Source organism: Phocoena phocoena, chromosome 5, assembly GCF_963924675.1.
Source record: "Phocoena phocoena chromosome 5, mPhoPho1.1, whole genome shotgun sequence".
NCBI lineage: Eukaryota > Metazoa > Chordata > Mammalia > Artiodactyla > Phocoenidae > Phocoena > Phocoena phocoena.
This window is the reverse complement of record NC_089223.1, coordinates 103,129,207-103,146,684: the sequence shown is the minus strand read 5'-3', so window position 1 is coordinate 103,146,684 and position 17,478 is coordinate 103,129,207. Positions and strand designations below refer to the sequence as shown.

Sequence of the window (17,478 nt, the reverse complement as noted above, 5' to 3'; positions counted from 1 at the left end):
TTTCTCCTTAGGGGAGGGCTGCTGTCTGGCAGAACTCATCCCTCCCAGGGGAAGTCCTCCTGGGCAGGGCCTCCTTCCTAGCGCTTTAACTGTCTCCTCCAACAGAAGACCCTAACGCAGGTGTCATCTATCTGTGGGTCCTTAGGTCCCCAGGGTGGGTGAGGATAGGTCTGCCGGCCAGGGATTCCATGGTCTATGTCATGGGGGCCTGAGACTCCTCAGATGCCCTCACTGAGACCAGGCCGTCGCTGCTGGCTGAACCAAAGAAGGGAATGGGTCCTGATGAGAATCCATGTTGGCCAGTGCCCACGGTGCAGGGGACAGAGAGAGCAGGGGTGATGGGAACGGAGGAGAAAAGGCCTCAGATCCAGAAAACACCAGCAACACCTGGTGATCCCTTTATTATAGGCGGAACTCCACCGGGAGGCTGGCGAGCAGAGGGCCCCCAGGGCAGGAATGAGACCACTTAGCGCTCGCGGAACGCAGGTTCAGGGTGACATCGGGACACGGGGGGTGGGAGCCGGGAAGGAGGGAGCTTCCCAAGGAACAGAGCCACATCTCGAAGCCAAGGCGACACTGAAGAACTGGACCAGACACGTTTCCAACACAGGGGTGGGGATGGGTATCATCTTCACAGGCGGTAGGGTCCGCCCTGCTCTTTTAGGCCTTTTTCTGGGACTTTGATACCCATTCTCCATCCCTGCACAGCAAGCCTGTGGGCAGAGGGGAGACCCCACTGTCCCCCACCCTGGGGTGGCCAGTCCCTCCTCACTGCCTGGGGGAGAGGCAGGTGGCATGCAGACAGGGTCTTCAGGTTCCGTCCCCCCGACCAGGCTTAAGCTATGGATTGCTTCTTCTCTTTAGCATCTTCTTGGAATTCTCACCGTCACCAACCTCACTTTCTTGCTGGTTCAGCCTTTGCTGCTTAAAATATGGAAGAAAGGCAGTTGGTCAGAACTTTGATTCCAGGTCTGTCTAGATGCAATAACAATGCGTCCAATCTGATCCCATGAAAAGGCGGTGACAGGCCATCAAAACAATCTGCATTTTGACATGGGCTGTTAAGAAACAAAAGAAACCCCCAGTTTCCCTCTCTTTGGTGGGAGGTCCGACCCATGCTCAGACGACTGAGGCACCCCAGGATGGATCCACCCTACCACAAATCCGGAAGCATCTGTAGCTGGCAGCGCCCTGTCGAGGCCTGGGATTGCCAGCTATTCAGGCTGGATGCTGACGGGCTGGGGGGTGGGTCGTGGCTGACCCGGCCAAATGGGACACTAATAAAAGCAGTAACAGTAATACCAACACTTCCCATTATCACCCATCATTTCTCGGACCCGAGTCAACGCCTCTGAGAGGCGCTGGATTTCCTGCCCAGATTTAGGTGATCAACAAGGGCCCCAGTGTACCTGTGCGATCCTGAGGGGGGGGCCCCCTGAGGCAGGGTCGTCGTCCTTGGGCCCCCCAAAGTCCCCTCTGTCCCGGGGTGCCGGCTTCTTCCTTTTGGTCCTTAGGGGTTTCTCTGCAGGAGACACGTGAACCCAGAAACTGGCTCTGTGACTCTGGGTAGGTGACAGCATCTGTTGGCCTCACGCCACCCCAGCATTGTTTGAGTACCTCTGGGGGCTGAGTATGCACTCGGTATCTACTGCTCTTAGACCCGTTTAACTTGTGAGGAGACTGAGACCTCGCGGGGGGTGAGAGCTATCCCAAGCCCACAAGGCTGAAAGGTAGCAGGGCTAGGATTCAAACTCAGTCGGCCAGGCTCCTGTCGTGTTTCTGCCACACCCAGCGGACTGGCAGCCTTCCCTTCCAAAGCAGTTAAGAACCTAGAACACAGTTCCAGTACCATAGCTTTTATTTTAATAGCCCTCCGTGACTTTACACACTTTCCCCTTGCTATCCCGTTAGAGGCTACAACACTCTATGATGTCCCTGAAGTTCTGCTGGCCAAAGGAGGAGGGCTAATTATCCCCACTTTACAGATGGGGAAACAGAGTCAGAGAGGAGCGTCAGCTACTGAGCAGCAGACCCAGGACTCGGAATTATTGTATTTTGAAGGGCCAGGGACACAGGGGCATCCTAGCCTAGCTGCTCATCTACAGACAGGACACAGAAGCCCAGAGAGGGTAAGTGCGGTGCCTGGGGCCACACGCCAGTAAGTGATAGACCCAGTGCTAGAACCTATACTCCCAGCCCAGAGAGCCTGCAGGGCATCGCCTTCTATGACTCACCTGACAGCCCATGCTTATTGGAAAACGGTTTGCTTTCGGCAAGGGGCACCCGGGCCAACGCCGCCAACTCTGAGATGAAGCTCTGCTCAGCTTCCTGGATGCAGAGAGAGAGGGTCAGCTGGGCCTGCCTCTGCCCTGCTCCGCCTCTACATCGCCTTCCGTCAGCACGAGGGGGCGCCCTGAGAGTGGGGACAGGACCGCGTCCCCACGTGGAGGAGGACTCTCCAAGAGGCATCCAGAAACGCCAGGAGCAGGCAGACGCACGTGTGATGCGGGGGGGAGCTAACCATCCATCCTCACTCACACCAGCCACAGATCCCACTTTACAGATGAGAGCACTGAGGCGCGAGGGGCTCGGTGAGGGCGGCAGAACCAGGATCAAGCGCACCCCTGCCTGACTCGAGTCTGAGTCCTTAACTGCCAACACCATTGATTAACAGCCAGACCCGGATTCCGTGGCTTATTAACTGTGGGGCACTGGGAGGTGACTTACCTCTCGGGGCCTCAGTTTCCTCATCTGTAAATGGGAGACTGGGTGTAACCCGCACCTTGGCTGTCGGAGTAGGACTTTAGGTGGTGGATGTAAAGCTCTCTGCTCAGTGACTGTCTACAAGAGACCCTCAGGGAACAGACGTTAACCACCATTAACATCTTTCTCATCGTCGTCTCAGATGTCACCGCCACACTGGCGGCGAACGCACAGATGGCGCCAACACTCCGGCCAGCACTGCCATTCTGGAATATTTGATTTTTTTACAGGCAGCCACTTTGCTTTAAAGCCGCACCTTATAATCTCACGCTGATGAGATCTTTCTGGGATGAGATATCCACGGGATATCACGAAAGCTGAGCTTCCTGTATGTTCTAGGTAAAGTGCAAACCTTATTCACAGCAGCACTGCCTGAATGATACCGATGTTTGCCGTGACACCAAGAGGCCCACATGGTGGCGATTCACACACAGGGAGACGCTCATTCCTTTCAGCTCAACAGACAGAACTGATGAGTGGTCGGGGCCTGGCCCGGAGCTGGGTGCTGCAGTCCCGGGGGAATCAACGTTCACAGTTGAGCAGCGAGGCTGATGTGTCCTCGGCCTGTGAGACTAGCGGGGGCTGAGGGGGGTCCCGAGCAGGGCGTGTGGTCCTCACAAAGGCTCCAGTGCTGACCTGTGATCGTGAGCTTGGCCTTTTACTATTTCCACTCCCCTGTAAACCACTGCCCACTTCGCAAAGGCCCGTTTTCAGAAGCTGTACCTGTAGCTGGGTCTCAAGCTGGGCTTCCAGATGGTCCATGACCCTCGCGCTCTGCTTCCACGCGTCCTGGCGGGTCCGCTGGTGTGCCGTGAACTGGGCCAGGAACTTTTTCTGCTGCGCCAACATCCTGGGGGAAGGAACGAAGGCCGTCAGCGCTGCCCTTCCGGCAGGTTCGTCAGACCCAGCACGAACCTTTCCCCAAGGCCTGCTGAGTCGTGGGAACTAGTGACCGATAGCCATCCTTGAGCCCTTGGAGCCAGAAGAATGGCCATCGCGGGCACGATTTACTGCGGCCACATGCCCCGTGGACACAGCTCGAGTCCCTCCACCAGCGGCTGACTCATCCGAAAAGCAGATGCCACCTGATTAACACTTGAGAGTTTACAGTCTCACACATACATCTTTCACTTGATCTTCAGGGTGGCTTGGTGACATCAGCAGGACAGAGAGGAGAAAACCTCGGGAGAAGCTCAGAGGGCCGGGGGCAACCCTGAGGTCCCACAGCTGCAAAGCGGCTGGGCTGCAAGTGTCATCTTCATATGAGAAAATCATTTTAACCCCAGGGTGTGGCAGGGAGCAGGGAGATGGTCACCTGATAGCACCTGTCTTTATTTAAAAATCTCAGAATTGCCCTAGCTCCTCCCTTGTAAAACAGAAGGCTCGTTTCCTAGGGTGCAGAGTCTGAGAAACCCGGCATACAGCAGCCTCATTACTGCTAGTGGCAGAGGACAGAGCTGGGGCTGAAGCAGGGTCCCTGACCTGGAGAGAGGCCCCACCTCCCTTTCAGCAGCAGAGACCCCTCCCCTCCTGCTTTGAATACCCTCCCCTCCTTGGCTGACCTTCCTCTAGTCCTCAGCAAACAGGAACATTCAATACCACCCACTCTGTTTCTGTAATTGTTCTCTGCCTTCTTCCTTTCAATCTTGTGGTTGATTTTCTGAAAGGGGCTGACTTTCTAGACCTGAAGGCAGAAGTCACTTTTAGCATCAATAGGCAGGTGTCCATGGAGTATACCTGAAGGCACAAAATTCCACCTGCTTTTGCTTCTATTCTTCCTTCTACCAGTAATGCCTTTCCCCTCTTCGTTGTCTTTGTCTGGCAAACTCCTATTCATCCTACAAGACCCCATCATCCGTCATCCATCCATCTATTCACTCATTCCTTTATTCATAAAAGTATTTCTGGGCTTCCAGGTGCTATGCTGGGTTTTGAAGACACAGTTGTGAATAAGAGACTCATAGCCTCTGCCCTCATGGGGCCCCACTTTGAGCTGGGGAGGGAGATAGATATCGAACAAATAACTGTGATACGGCTGAGGTCAGTGCTCTGCAGTGTGGTTCTCTCTCACACCCTCTAGGAGGATGCATTACTTTCCTGGGACTGCTCTAACAAATGACCACAAACTAGGGGGCTTAAAAAAACAGAAATCTGTCCTCTCACAGAAGATCCCAGAAATCTTCAGTCAAGGAGTTGACAGGGCCGTCCTTCCTCTGGAGGTTCTAGAGGTGAACATGTTCCTTGCCTCTTCTGGTGGCCGCTGGCACCCCTTGGCTTGTGGCTGTGTCACTCTAATCTCTGCCTCTGTCGTCACATCATCTTCTCTGTGTGTGGTCAAATGTCCCTCTGTTTCCCTTGCCATTGGATTTAGGACCCGCTGGGATAACCCAGGGTGATGTCCTCATCTCAAGATCTTTTACATAAATGACATCTGCAAAGACCTTTTTCTAAATAAGGTCACATGCATAGGTTCAGGGGTTAGGGACATGGACATATCTTCTGCGGGCCCCGTTCAGCTCACTACAGAAGCTGGGTGGCTTCTTTCTGTGAGCAGCCTCCTCCCCAGACCCGCTCTGTCACCAGTCCTGGCCACTCTCGACTATCATCCTGCTGGCTTGTCTGCTCCCCCATGAACCTGGCTCTTGGGAATGCAGGGAAGTGACAGGCCTGCCCAGGAAGGGCCTGTGTGCCCGGGTTAGGGGCAGGGCTTCACGCTCGAGGCCTGGGGAGCCACACGAGGGTCCAGGAGCATCTGAGACATGGGCTGCCTCGTGTTTTCTGCGATGCCCTGGTTGCAGCACGGGAAGCAGGGAGGATGAGCAGCATTCTGGTCAGAGGCCACAGCTCTAAGCCAGGAGGGGAGCAACAAGGGCCCCGGGCAAGAAAGCCCACAGAGGACAGAGGCTGTGCTGGGACAGCCAGGTGGTGCCCAAGCTTGGGAGCAGGACTGCTGACCCCTGGCACGTCCTGGAGGGAGGAAACGGCCTGACTGCAGGCCTGGCTGTGGGATCTGAGTCACCCAGTTAGACGCGTAAGTTCATAGACTTCTTGTGTTTGGACTCAGATTTGACTATGGAAATGAACATTAAAAAAAAAAAAAATCCATTCTGAAAGAGTTCTGATTCCAGAACTATTTGAAGTTCCCATTGCACTGTGCAGTGCCCGATGGCTCGGCAATGACAGTGCTGACGGCAATGATGGACATCAGCGCCCTGGCCACGTGCTGGCCTGTGTGTGAGCGTCTGCGTGGCTCATTCTGCACAGTTATACATCCATGACATAGGTGTTACTGCAACCCCATTTTACAGATGGGGAACCTGGGGCTCGGGGCGTGAAGGGACCCAGCCACTATGTGGCTGACGGGGGGGTCGCCACCGTGTCACCTGGTACCCCTAGGCAAGCTCACTCACAATCCCACCCCTTGCCAGAGATGCAGTTTGAAATTTACCATCTGAGAATTGTGCTATTGACATCTCGTTTTTTACAGTCAATACCTGTCATCACCACACTGCTCTGTCCCTAGGAGCTCTGGCTGACTTCCACTAGAAACTGCACTTATGAACTCAATGAGATGGGCATGGAGGGAAGGGCATCAACGGCCATGTATGAGCCTGTAAATCAGTGAGACTGGGTCATGCACCCACACCCGCACTGGGCTTTGCTTTTATTTTCCATAAACCCAGCAGGGCTGGACCAGGCGGTGGCCAAGGCCCCTCGTCTTGGGTCACTGGGGTCAAAGTGGAGCCCTTGCACCACAACCGTCAGAATCCCTGGAGGGAGGGAGTGTGTCAGCAATTAGATGCCTGGGCCTCCCTCAAAGTCCCTGAGTCTGGATCTCCAGGTGTGGGGCGGCCCTGCATGTTCAGCAGAAAGCCAAGTGAGACGGATGTCCCCCAGATCTGAGAACCGCTGGACTGTAGTTTGATGGATATGCGACAGTCAGAGCAAGCCCCAGCCTCGACCCAATGGCAGGGCATTTACTGACCGCTGTTAATGGCCAGAGGATTTACGGAGGGGATGCTGGACTCAGTCTGACCCAGGGGACGCTGTGGTTCCTGTTTCCTAAATGAGCATGAGATGAGGGCTGGGATTTACTCATGGCATGGCATGGACCTGCTCGCCTTTACCCTGCAGAGCGGTGGTCCTGCTGCTGCTTCCAGCCGGCGGGATGCCTCTCCTCAGACAAGGGACCCCTGCCCCTGCTGTGGATCTGCAGTGCCCCCTCCCCTCATCACAGTGCCTGCACCAACTTACTGCCATCTCTTTACTTGTCCGTCTCTCCCTGCAGGCTGTGAGCACTTGGGTGGGAGGCGCTGTCCCCCGTGCCTAGCTCAGGACCTAAGTATGTGCTTACATGGACTTGTCGGTGCGGAGCCCACATCTCCTCAGCCCACCTGGTGGCCGGCTGCCCTTCAGTGGACAGTTCCTGCACGCACCAATGGCATCTTACAAGCACCTGCGACCAGGTACCAGGGCTTCCTCCGGCCATGAAGGGGGCGGGGGGCTTGGCCAGCTCAGGGATGCCTGGGAAGGCTGGAGAGTTAACACCTCCAGGACAGACCCTCAACCAATGTGGAAGGGGGTTGGTAGACAAATCCCCTATTTTCCTTGCCCCTTGCTGGCGTAATTGGAAGTTGAGTTCTGCACAATCTCTCAGGAGGTCCAGACCAGGGCTGGGCCTCAGTTGCCACGGAAACCCCTCATCATCACAGGCCTTGCTGGCTTTTCTCCCATGTGGTAGGCTGCTCAGCGGCCCCCAAAGGTGTCCATGCCCTCATCCCTGGAATGTGTGAAGATGTTATGTTACACGGCAATCGGGACTTCATAGGCGTGATTAAGGTTACTGATTTAAATTTGGAGATTATCTTGGTGGGTCTCAATCACCAGAGCCCATAAAAGCAGAGAAGCTTCCCCAGCTGGGGTCAGAGAGATGCAGCAGAAGAGATTCCAAGTGTAGGCAGGACTTAATGCTCCGAGATGCAGGGGCCACGTGCAAAGACCAGAGAGTGGCCGATGGGATGTCGGGAGGGCCAGCCGGTAGCCACAAGGAAATGGGACCTCCATTCTACAAGGAACTGGATTCTGCCGACACCTGAAGAAGCGTGGAAGATTCCAGAGCCTCCGATGAGAGCCTGGCCAGCAACACCTTGATTTCGGCCTGTGAGGCCCAGAGAAACCTGCGGCACCCGCCCGACTTCTGACCTCTGGATCCCTGAGATAACACAGCGTGTGACTGGTGGTGGGTCCTTGTTATGGCAAACAGCCTTCGTCCTCATTCCCCTGCTCCCTCCCTGTGCTTCCTGGGCTCACCCGCCTCCCAGGTCCTTGGCTCAGGGTCTGCTTCTGGGGGAACCCTCAGCATGGATCAGAGAGGAGGTGCCAGTTCAGTGCTGTGAAGACCACTCAGACCTGAAAAGGAAGCTCCCGCCACACCCTAACTTGTGCCCTTGTGCCAGGTCCCTTGCAGGGGCCGTGCGTAGAAGGGAGAGCCAGACAGGGGCTCATGGACTTCCACGCAGCGGGGGAGGCAGAGGAGACCCGGGTCCACAGGCAAACGTGCGGGAGGTCACCTGCCGAGAGTGTCAGCGTCACTCGCACTGAGCGTAAGGTCAGTGCCGAGAGACACGTGCGACGCACAGAGGCCGGGATGGCCCGTGTGGGGACCCGCAGACAGCAGTGAGGTCTCACCTCTGGTGCACAGCTCCGGAGGCTTCCTGAGCTCCACCCGCTACCTCGGCCCCTGACGAAGGATCACCGAGTTCCTGCTTTTTCCGCAGCTTGAAATGTTCCATTCTCTCACCTAGAGCATTTCACATACACACAACGGTCAGGGTGCATGTCTGAAGGACTGACACTGCCAGGTCTGGCCCGGGCGCTGAGGTGCAGGGATCAGCAGGTCACACGTGCTCTCAGGTGTGCCTCTACCAGCGCCACAGTTCACCCTGGGAAGGACTTGGTGTGCGTGAGGGTACTGCAGCCTCCATCACACCCTGCGAACCCGGGAGGGCAGCACCCTGGCTCTCCCTGCAACTGCTCAGGCCCGGCTTTCTTGTAAGTATCAGGAGAAAGGGGAGCCGAATAGGAAAGAGTTAACACTAAAGGGCCACCACAAATGGATAAAAATCCACACCAGGAAGGAAAAACCATTCAAGCCCCATTCAGAGCTGTAGGGGTGCAGTTAGCCTTACAGACATGGGTGCTGAACTGGGTGCTTTCCAAGGAGCTGGGAGGTTTAGCCTCTGAGTCTGAGGTGCATTGGTCTGCATATCAGAACCTGCTTCTTTTTTTTTTTTAATTTAAAACAATGGTATATTTTGAAACAGGTGATGAAGCCTAAAATTATTTTCTACTGGATTCCTACTACCACCTGAATTAACTGCCTATTTATTGGACCATAGTTATAGTGAGAGGACGTATGAAGGGGGAGCCCAACCGTAGCCCTGCAGATGCAGAAACCGAGGCCTAGAGAGGGGATGTGAGCACCCTGGTCCCTGAACATTCTGCAGAGGTGATCAGTCTCTTCTGCCTCCTGCTGAAGGAGACCAACCCTTACTTTGGAAAAACATCAGGAAGGATCTGTAGCCAGCTGGTAGATTTCTGGGCGTGTCCCAGATTTTATCTGAATGTAGGGCTCACATTCCCCAGGGCGAGGGGAAGAGAAACGTGGCAGCTGAGCTTATTGAGAAACATAATATTCACAGGAGACCTGCCCCCAGGACCCGCTGCCTGTCCTTCCTCTAGGGATCTTGGACCGTCCAGGAAGCATCCATCAGAGAACATGGGATTCTACTTTGTTCTGAAGCCCTGGATGCAGGGAGGGATGTTACAAGAACAGGCTTTAAGGAACTGGATTTTGTCTGTTACTACACCACCGTTCTTGCTGGCCTTGGGGATCTTGTCCATTCCAAACCCTGGGTGGCCTCTTACAAGAGCCCACAGGGGAAAACTGTCTGGGCCTCAGGCACATTTATGAGCCACTAGCCTTTTCTTTTTTCTTTTTTTTTTTTTTTGCGTCACGCGGGCCTCTCACTGTTGCGGCCTCTCCCATTGCGGAGCACAGGCTCCGGATGCGCAGGCTCAGCGGCCATGGCTCACAGGCTCAGCCGCTCCGCGGCATGTGGGATCCTCCCAGACCGGGGCACGAACCCGTGTCCCTTGCATCGGTAGGCGGACTCTCAACCACTGCGCCACCAGGGAAGCCCCCACTAGCCTTTTCTTATGGACACTGTGACAGCTTTGCTTGAGGAAATTTCTATCTCTTTGGCCACCAGGACGTCCAGAGCCAAACCCATGTCATCTCTAAGTAGGGATCTGATGACATATGTCCCAGATGATGGCGTAGCCCCAACTCCACCTCACTGTCCTGTCCTTGCTCTGATTAGCCTACTTTAAAAAAAATTCCTACTGTACTGTATGGATATGTTTCTTTAAGTGCTTTTTCAAAAGCCTTTTGGGGACAGAGCAGGAGATAAATAAATACATAAAACATTTAAAAAATTAAATCTCCCAAGATAAAATTTGAAAAACCTGACATCTTGCCCTGTCCCCAACTAAGAGCATGTTTGGCTCGTTGTTGGCAGGGCTTCCCAGTGGAAGGGTGCTATACCCTGTAGGGTCTCCAGGTGATGCAGCTTTCTTTCCTCATGGTCCTGCATGGCCCTCCTGATCTGCTGGTAATACGCGTGCACGAGCCGGCCGACACCAGCGCTGGTCACGTAGACGCTTTCCACAGCCGCCTCCATCAGCGTTCTCTGTGGGCAGGAGGGACAATTCTCGGCAGAGGGCACACGTGGAGCCAGCCATGGCCGACATGGTCCTGGCTCCCATATTCCACCCACTGCCAACCTTGGCTGGTCAGGAGCAGGCAGACAGTGCGTGGCTGGTTTAAACCAGTTTCGATCATCTTATTTTCCTTTGTCAGGGACGGTCTGAGACTGACTGTATGACCCAGTTCTGGTCAATGAGATGAAATAGTAGGGAAAGTCTGCTGAGGGCCAACCCCTTCCGAACATTAAGGCAAAGCCTTGGTGGGGGTGAAAGACTTTGCTGTTTCCCTCTTCCTGCCTAGAACGCAAACTTGATGTCTGGAGTGGCAGTGGCCATTTTGAGACTATGAGGCAACCAACCAACACCAAGAATGATGGATCAGAAAGAGAGAGTCTGGTCCTTGGTCCTATCACAGAGCCTCTGTGCCAGCCTGGAACCACCTATTTCCACATTTCTTATTACGTGAGATCAGTAACTTCTATTTATTTTTGTCCCTTGCAGTTACATGCATTCCTCAATGATATACCTTCAGACCCAAAGCAGAACAGAAAGGAAATGCTGAGATGTCCCATCATTGGGGACATGTCGGTTGTGCACAGGCAAAATCACCGTCTTTTACTTCATAAGATAATGGGCAAAAGTCAGGTTCCAGAGCCCCCATCTCAGCATTTATTGAATGGTTCCAAGCTTTGGGCAAGAAAAAAATACCCATTTATTATTGTTGAGTGATTGGTTATGTTCCAAGGCCTAAGAAACATTCCCTGATTTGCAGGTGTGGACGGAAGCTGTGGAGGTGAGGAGGGTTGCAGCTCAGGGGGCAGAGCAGGTGAGAGCCCACCTTCTCACTCCCGGGCCCTGCTCCTCCCTTACTGTGGCCGGTTCTCTCTCCCTCTCTGTCGGACATCTACATCTGATTCCACCCCCCCACGAGGACTCTGGGCTCTGGCCTTGCACTTCTGGTCAGGAGCTCCCACTGACGGCCAGTGGCCTTCCTTGAATTTCATTTAGCACATGGAAGGCAGAAGACAGGAAGTCCCTCTTCTCCCCTCTCTAGTCAGCAAACCCACCTGCACATCACGCCTTCTGTCCGTCTGTCTTCCTGCCACAGGGAAGTGGTGTCTACCCCCTCTGCATCCCACCCCTCCACCCCTCTCCAGGGCCTCCACCATTCTCTCCTCCTCGTTAGTTTTTCCAGCTGGTGTACCATTCGAATCAGCAAACACATTTGCTTGAGTAGCTCCAACTTTTCAGCCCTCTCTCGATCCCCCTCAGGCACTGCCTCTTGTCTCAGTTTCTGCAAAACTTCTCAAGGGTTAGCGTGCCCTCCCCCAGTAGATCGTAAGCTCCTTGAAGGCAGGAATGCTGCCACCTGGCTACTCTCTATCCCAGCACCTGCTGCAGGGCCTGGGGCCAAGGAGCCCTGTGAAATGAACATCCTTCCAGATACTGAGCCCATGTTCTTTCTGGTGCGTGTGTGTACTGTGGGTGGGGAGGGGTGTTCATCATCATCTAATTCTGAATCAGAGTCCCTTGGGGAAGGTGAGGACAAAATATGCCACACTCATATTTCATGCTGTTTTCCTGTAATGACCGTTGATTAGGTCAGCGTCATAGAATTTTAGGGGAAGGAAGAGACCCATCCAGCATCGCTAGCCCTGACGTCTGGATCACGTGCGGCAGACGTGAGAGATTTAGAACGACAAGGGGTGTCTCAGAAATGTGGGTCCAACCTCTTTACTGTGCAGATGTGTGACTTTACATAAATGAAAGGACTCATGGGAGGTGCCCGCAAGCGTCCTGGCATATCTTGACGTGGGTCTGCTGCCAGCCGCAGATCTGCGCCACCTCCCGTGGGTGCCGGCCATGGACTCTGTCTGCCATGGTCTGCAATACACGGGGTGCCTTGCCTTTTCTTATGGCTCGAGTGAGGAGGCAGCCAAGGGGAAGCCGAGCATACGCACCGGTCATGCAGGGCAAGGCCAGCCTCCGGTCCCAGCCGCTCACTGAGGCTGGGAGGCTTTAAACATGTCTTTCGCCCAATGATAAGCCTCAGTCTTCCCACCTGAATGATGGAAAGAAAAATCATCCTTTCCGTGCAAGGGCTGTGGTGAGAGCCCAGTGAGATGAGGCAGGCAAAGCCCTCCTGCAGACGTAGAAGGGCAACGCTCACGTCACTTCTTACTATGGCTATTTGCACACCTGCGGTTTGTCATCACCGTCAGTACAAGGAGTAAACCACTGCTTACTCAAGTCAGACTGATTTTAGCTGCATTGCTCAGCTGTCAGGGCCAACACCACCAACCCTCAGGTCTCCGCAGAGGCGGCCAGAGGCAGGGAGCGTCCATGTCTCTCCCTGGGAGAGGGGCTTCGGTTTGAATCCTGACCGGCTGGGCGGGGCGGCTCTGAGTGAAACCGCGTCCCTCTCAGAGCTGCTGCAAGGACGGAGCCAGGGCTCAGAACGGTGCGACACGGGGCCAGGCAGCAGGCACAAGTCCTCACTGCTCCACGGGGGAGGCCTTCCCTCTTACGGGTGAGGAAAAGGAGGCTCAGGGAGCCAGGTCAGCCCTGCGAGGCCAGAAGCCCCTGGGCAGGCCCCGGCTGCTGCTCTGCCCACAATCCTGCCTCTTGTCCGCCCCTGCCCCCCACCCCAGCCCGAAGTCTCCTGTGCCTCGGGCTCCCTGGGGCTGGGGTGGCCTCGCACCTTGAAGTCATCCCTGTCCTTGGCCCGGCTTTTGGAGGCCATGTTCCGCGCGTGGCCCAGCAGCGTCTGCCCGATGGCCCGCTCTGTGTACTGCTGTAGGAGCTGCCCGACTTCCTGGGCCTCGGCCAGGAGCTGCTGCCGAAGCTGCAGCCGTGTCTGTTGCGTCTCCTCCTCCAGCCGGCCAGCCTCCTCCAGGACGCGCGCCTCCTGAAAAGGACGGGCGGGGAGAGGTTGGAGCCCCACTGCTGCCCTGCACAGATGCTCCGGTCAGAGCCAGGACCAGGATGTACGGTCGGCCCTGCCCGGGGTCCCAGGAAGGTTAGAGAAGGGATGGAGAAGGGGTGGAAAGTGGGGACCTCTATACGCACTTGATGAGCCCCCAAGGCGTTTATTGAGCGCCAACCACGTGCCCAGTGCCATCTGTGGCTTCACACATATACAAGCACTTCCTCATTCATCCCCAACACCGTGAGGCCTGAACACTAGCAGCGATGAGGACACAGAGGCTCAGAGAGGCTAAGTAACTTTCTATAAGTCCCCCAGCAGAGCGGGTTCTAAAGTTACGTCTGAGTCCGCGAGTAGTCTGGGACATCGTGGAGGCCAACACGAGGCCTATGGGGATTCCTTTCCCTGAAGGAATAAGAGCTGGAGAAGGAGGTGGGGGAATCAGAGGTAGGGCAGTAAGTCCTGCCTCCTTCCCACCAAGCCCTCCTGGGCCGAGCAAAAGAGACTGTGAGCTTGTCCCTCACGAAGGGGTCAGAAAACATCAGCTGCTCCTATAGCTCAGTGGCTACAGGAGACTTGGAGTCAGCTTGCTTGGGTTTAAATCCCAGTCCCACAATGTACAAAGTCTTTCTATTGATTTGTTAAAACCTTAAAACAGACTACAGAGCCCTTTTCTCCCAACGCCCGATGACGACTGTACCTATCCGTGCTCTGATTTCACGTGCGTTTTTAGTATAGTTATAATGTACACCAGAAACTTTGGGCATACTGGGTGCACCACTACAGTGGGGGCTGCCATTGTCCTGACCCCACAACGATGCTGGGGCAGGATTGGGGTTTTGCCTAAACCGGGCTGGAACCTGGAAGCTGAGGAAGCAGCACTCCTGTCTACGGGGCAGCGGGCTGACTCATACAGTCTTACCAAGGCTCTGAGAAGCTGCCACTGATGCTCGTCCAGACACTGGGAGGAGTCCTGCTCCAGGGCGTGCTGTTCGCGCAACTCCTGGAGAAGGCTCTTCTTCCCTGACAGTCTCATCTGGGTCAGGGTGGTGATGGCACTGCTGCGGAGAGCCAGCCTCCGGAGAGCTGAGCGTAAGAGCAGGTCATGCCCCTGCAGGATGCACTGCGTGGACCTTTGGAGAAAGTGGGTGCCGGGCTGAGGGGTCAATACTCTTGGCTCCACTGAGTGTGACTGGTTAATGTTATGTGACAGCTTGACTCGGCCATGGGGTGCCTGGACATGTGATCAAACATCATTCTGAGAACTTCTGTGAGTGTGTTTCTGTATGAGGTTAACATTTGAATTGGTAGACTGTGTAAAGCAGACTGTCCTCCCTAATGTGGGTGGGCCTCATCCAATCAGTTGAAGGTCTGAAGAGAGGAAAAAGCTGACTTACCCATGAGTAAGAGGGAACTCCTCCTGCCTGAAGGCCTTGAGTGGGATATAGGTTTCTCGTTTTGGACTCAAACTGAAACACTGGCTTTTCCTGGGTCTTGAGACTGTTTCCTTCAGACCGGCTCTTACACCATTAGCCCTCCTGGTTCTTAGGCCTTTGGACTTGGGACTGAAACTACATATTGGTTCTCCTGAGTCTCCAGCTTGTCAGCTGCAGGTCTTGGGACATCTCAGCTTCTCTCTGTATATCTATATCTGTATCTATAGGTTCTGTTTCTCTGGAGAATCCTAATACACTGACCTACCAAGAAATGCCCCCAATAGTCATGCCCCACAGGGAGCCTTTCACAGAGGTAGTAGGTTGGAATTATCCCATCCCCTGCTGCGCATCCCCTTAGACGTGGTGCTGACCTGGGTTATGTTCAGCCAACTGTTCTTTTACTAATCTTTTTAACTTTATCACGTTCTGCCCCAAGTTTCAGGTGCATATATGCAGCTGCCTTCAGTACATATCCACTCAAATTTCTTACATAATAGCTCTCAAAATTAACACATCCAAAACTGAAATCATGAGCTATTTTTGAGTTCCTATCCCAATGAGTCAAGTAGAAAACCTCGGTCTACCCAGCAGTCTCGACATTTGGCTTTATAACTTGAGGTATTTTCTGACAGCCTGAGAAGTTGAACGAGGCACTGTCGGTCAGTTTACCAAGGAGAAGAGACCTGGCAAACACTCCAGGCTTCCAGCCTGGGGCCCTCATCCTAAGAATAAGGAATCATCCCTTGTAAAGACCTAATTTTGAATCAGCTAAATTCACAAATGGAGTGGTTGATTTGTCACTGTCTGAAATCCCTGCTAGAAGTAAGATAAATCCTCTCTGGAGGAAGATCCCATCATTCAAAGTCTCAAATTATCTCTACAATTTTTAATAACACTGTCCAGCATTCAGTAAAAATAACCAGACTTGCAAACAGATAAGAAGTGACCAAAAATAAAGAGAAAAAAATGAATAATAGAAACATACCCACAAGATATTGGACATTAGAATAATCAGCTATGATGAACATGTTTAGGAAATTAAATGATAAGATGAACTTTAGCAGATAACTGGAAACTATGACAAAAATAAAATGGAAATTTTAGAACTGAAAACATAGTAACCAACATTAAGAATTCAGTACATGGGCTTAACAGCAGATAAGACACAGCTGAAGAGAGCGTGAACTGGAAGATAGTTCAAAATAAGTGTCTAGACTGAACCACAGGGAACAAAAATACAGAATAGCTTCTAAGAGGCAAAGGACGTAAGGTGAGAATAATCTAATAAATGTGTAACTGCAGCCCCAGGAAAAATAGGGACAGAATAGGCAGAAGGAATATTTAAAGAGATAGCGGCTCAGAATTTTCAAAAACTGATGGAATATAGCAAATCACAGGTTCAAGAAGCACTACAGATTTATTTAAAACAAGCAAACAAGAGATTCACAAAAAAGCACATCCATGTTTAGGCATATTATAATAAACTGATGAAAACCAAAGAACAAAAGAAAATCTTAAAAGCAACCAGAAACAATTGAAATCAGAAGACAAAATATTACCTTTAAAAGTATTTAAAAAAAAACAACCAGACTAGGATTCTATACCCAATGAAAACATTCCTCAAAAATGAAGATGAGATAGACATTTTCAGACAAACAAAACCTAAGAGAATTTGTCACCAGCAAATCTAAAATGATGAGAACCTTCATGCCAAAGAAAATACTCCTAGATGGAAACTTAATGATACAGGAAACAATCAAGAGCAACGGAAAGGGTAAATCTAAATGAATACTCACTGCAGAAACCAAAACTAGTATCTCATGGGGTTGAAAATATATAGACATGTAAAATATCCAGTAAGTCATGTGCCCACATCAATTCTGACTCCGAGCTTTCATCCGCGGCACTCTGCTATCACTCTATTTCACATTTATATTCTCAATGTGGTCTCAAGGTCACACTGTAAGGGAGGCCGGGGTACAGTTAACCTTACAGATGAGGACACTGAGGTTAGCATGGAGTATCACACAGGACACAGGCCTCCACCCTCCGGAAAGCTGTACTCACTCTTCACTGAGGCCGCCAAGTTGGCCCAAGACTCGGTGGATGATGCTGTCCTGGTCATCCCGCAGGTGTGTCTGCAGCACAGTGGACAGTGTGTGCTCCTCCAGCCACACCTAAACCCAGGACAGAGGGACAGGGGTCAACTCAAGTTCATTTCATCCATCATTGCTTTGTTGGATCATACCTTTAGTTTCTAATTTTTTTTTAATCCCTTTCTTAAGGGATTTTTAAAAAAATCCCCCCTCCATCCACACCTAAACCCCAGGACAGAGGGACAGGGGTCAACTCAAGTTCATTTCATCCATCATTGCTTTGTTGGATCATATTTTTTGTTTCTTATTTTTTTTTTTTTATTTTTTTTTTTTTGTGGTACGCGGGCCTCTCGCTGTAGTGGCCTCTCCCGTTGCGGAGCACAGGCTCCGGATGCACAGGCTCAGCGGCCATGGCTCACGGGCCCAGCCGCTCCGCGGCATGTGGGATCTTCCCGGACTGGGGCACGAACCTGTGTCCCCTGCATCAGCA

The 17,478-nt window shown here is 52.9% G+C and overlaps 1 protein-coding gene across 1 annotated transcript in view; it reads right to left on the bottom strand.

Moving 5' to 3' along the window:
• Positions 1-840: 840 nt before the first annotated feature.
• The window catches only part of EVC (EvC ciliary complex subunit 1), an 82,889-nt gene continuing 66,251 nt past the window's right edge, over positions 841-17,478 (bottom strand). Inside the window, exons 13-21 of the mRNA XM_065877265.1 lie at positions 16,960-17,069; positions 14,379-14,589; positions 13,232-13,438; positions 10,370-10,514; positions 8,452-8,563; positions 3,487-3,613; positions 2,235-2,328; positions 1,410-1,522; positions 841-924 (exon numbers count right to left, since the gene is read on the bottom strand). Coding sequence (XP_065733337.1) covers positions 841-924; positions 1,410-1,522; positions 2,235-2,328; positions 3,487-3,613; positions 8,452-8,563; positions 10,370-10,514; positions 13,232-13,438; positions 14,379-14,589; positions 16,960-17,069 — 1,203 coding nt within the window. The remainder of the gene's footprint in view (positions 925-1,409; positions 1,523-2,234; positions 2,329-3,486; positions 3,614-8,451; positions 8,564-10,369; positions 10,515-13,231; positions 13,439-14,378; positions 14,590-16,959; positions 17,070-17,478) is intronic.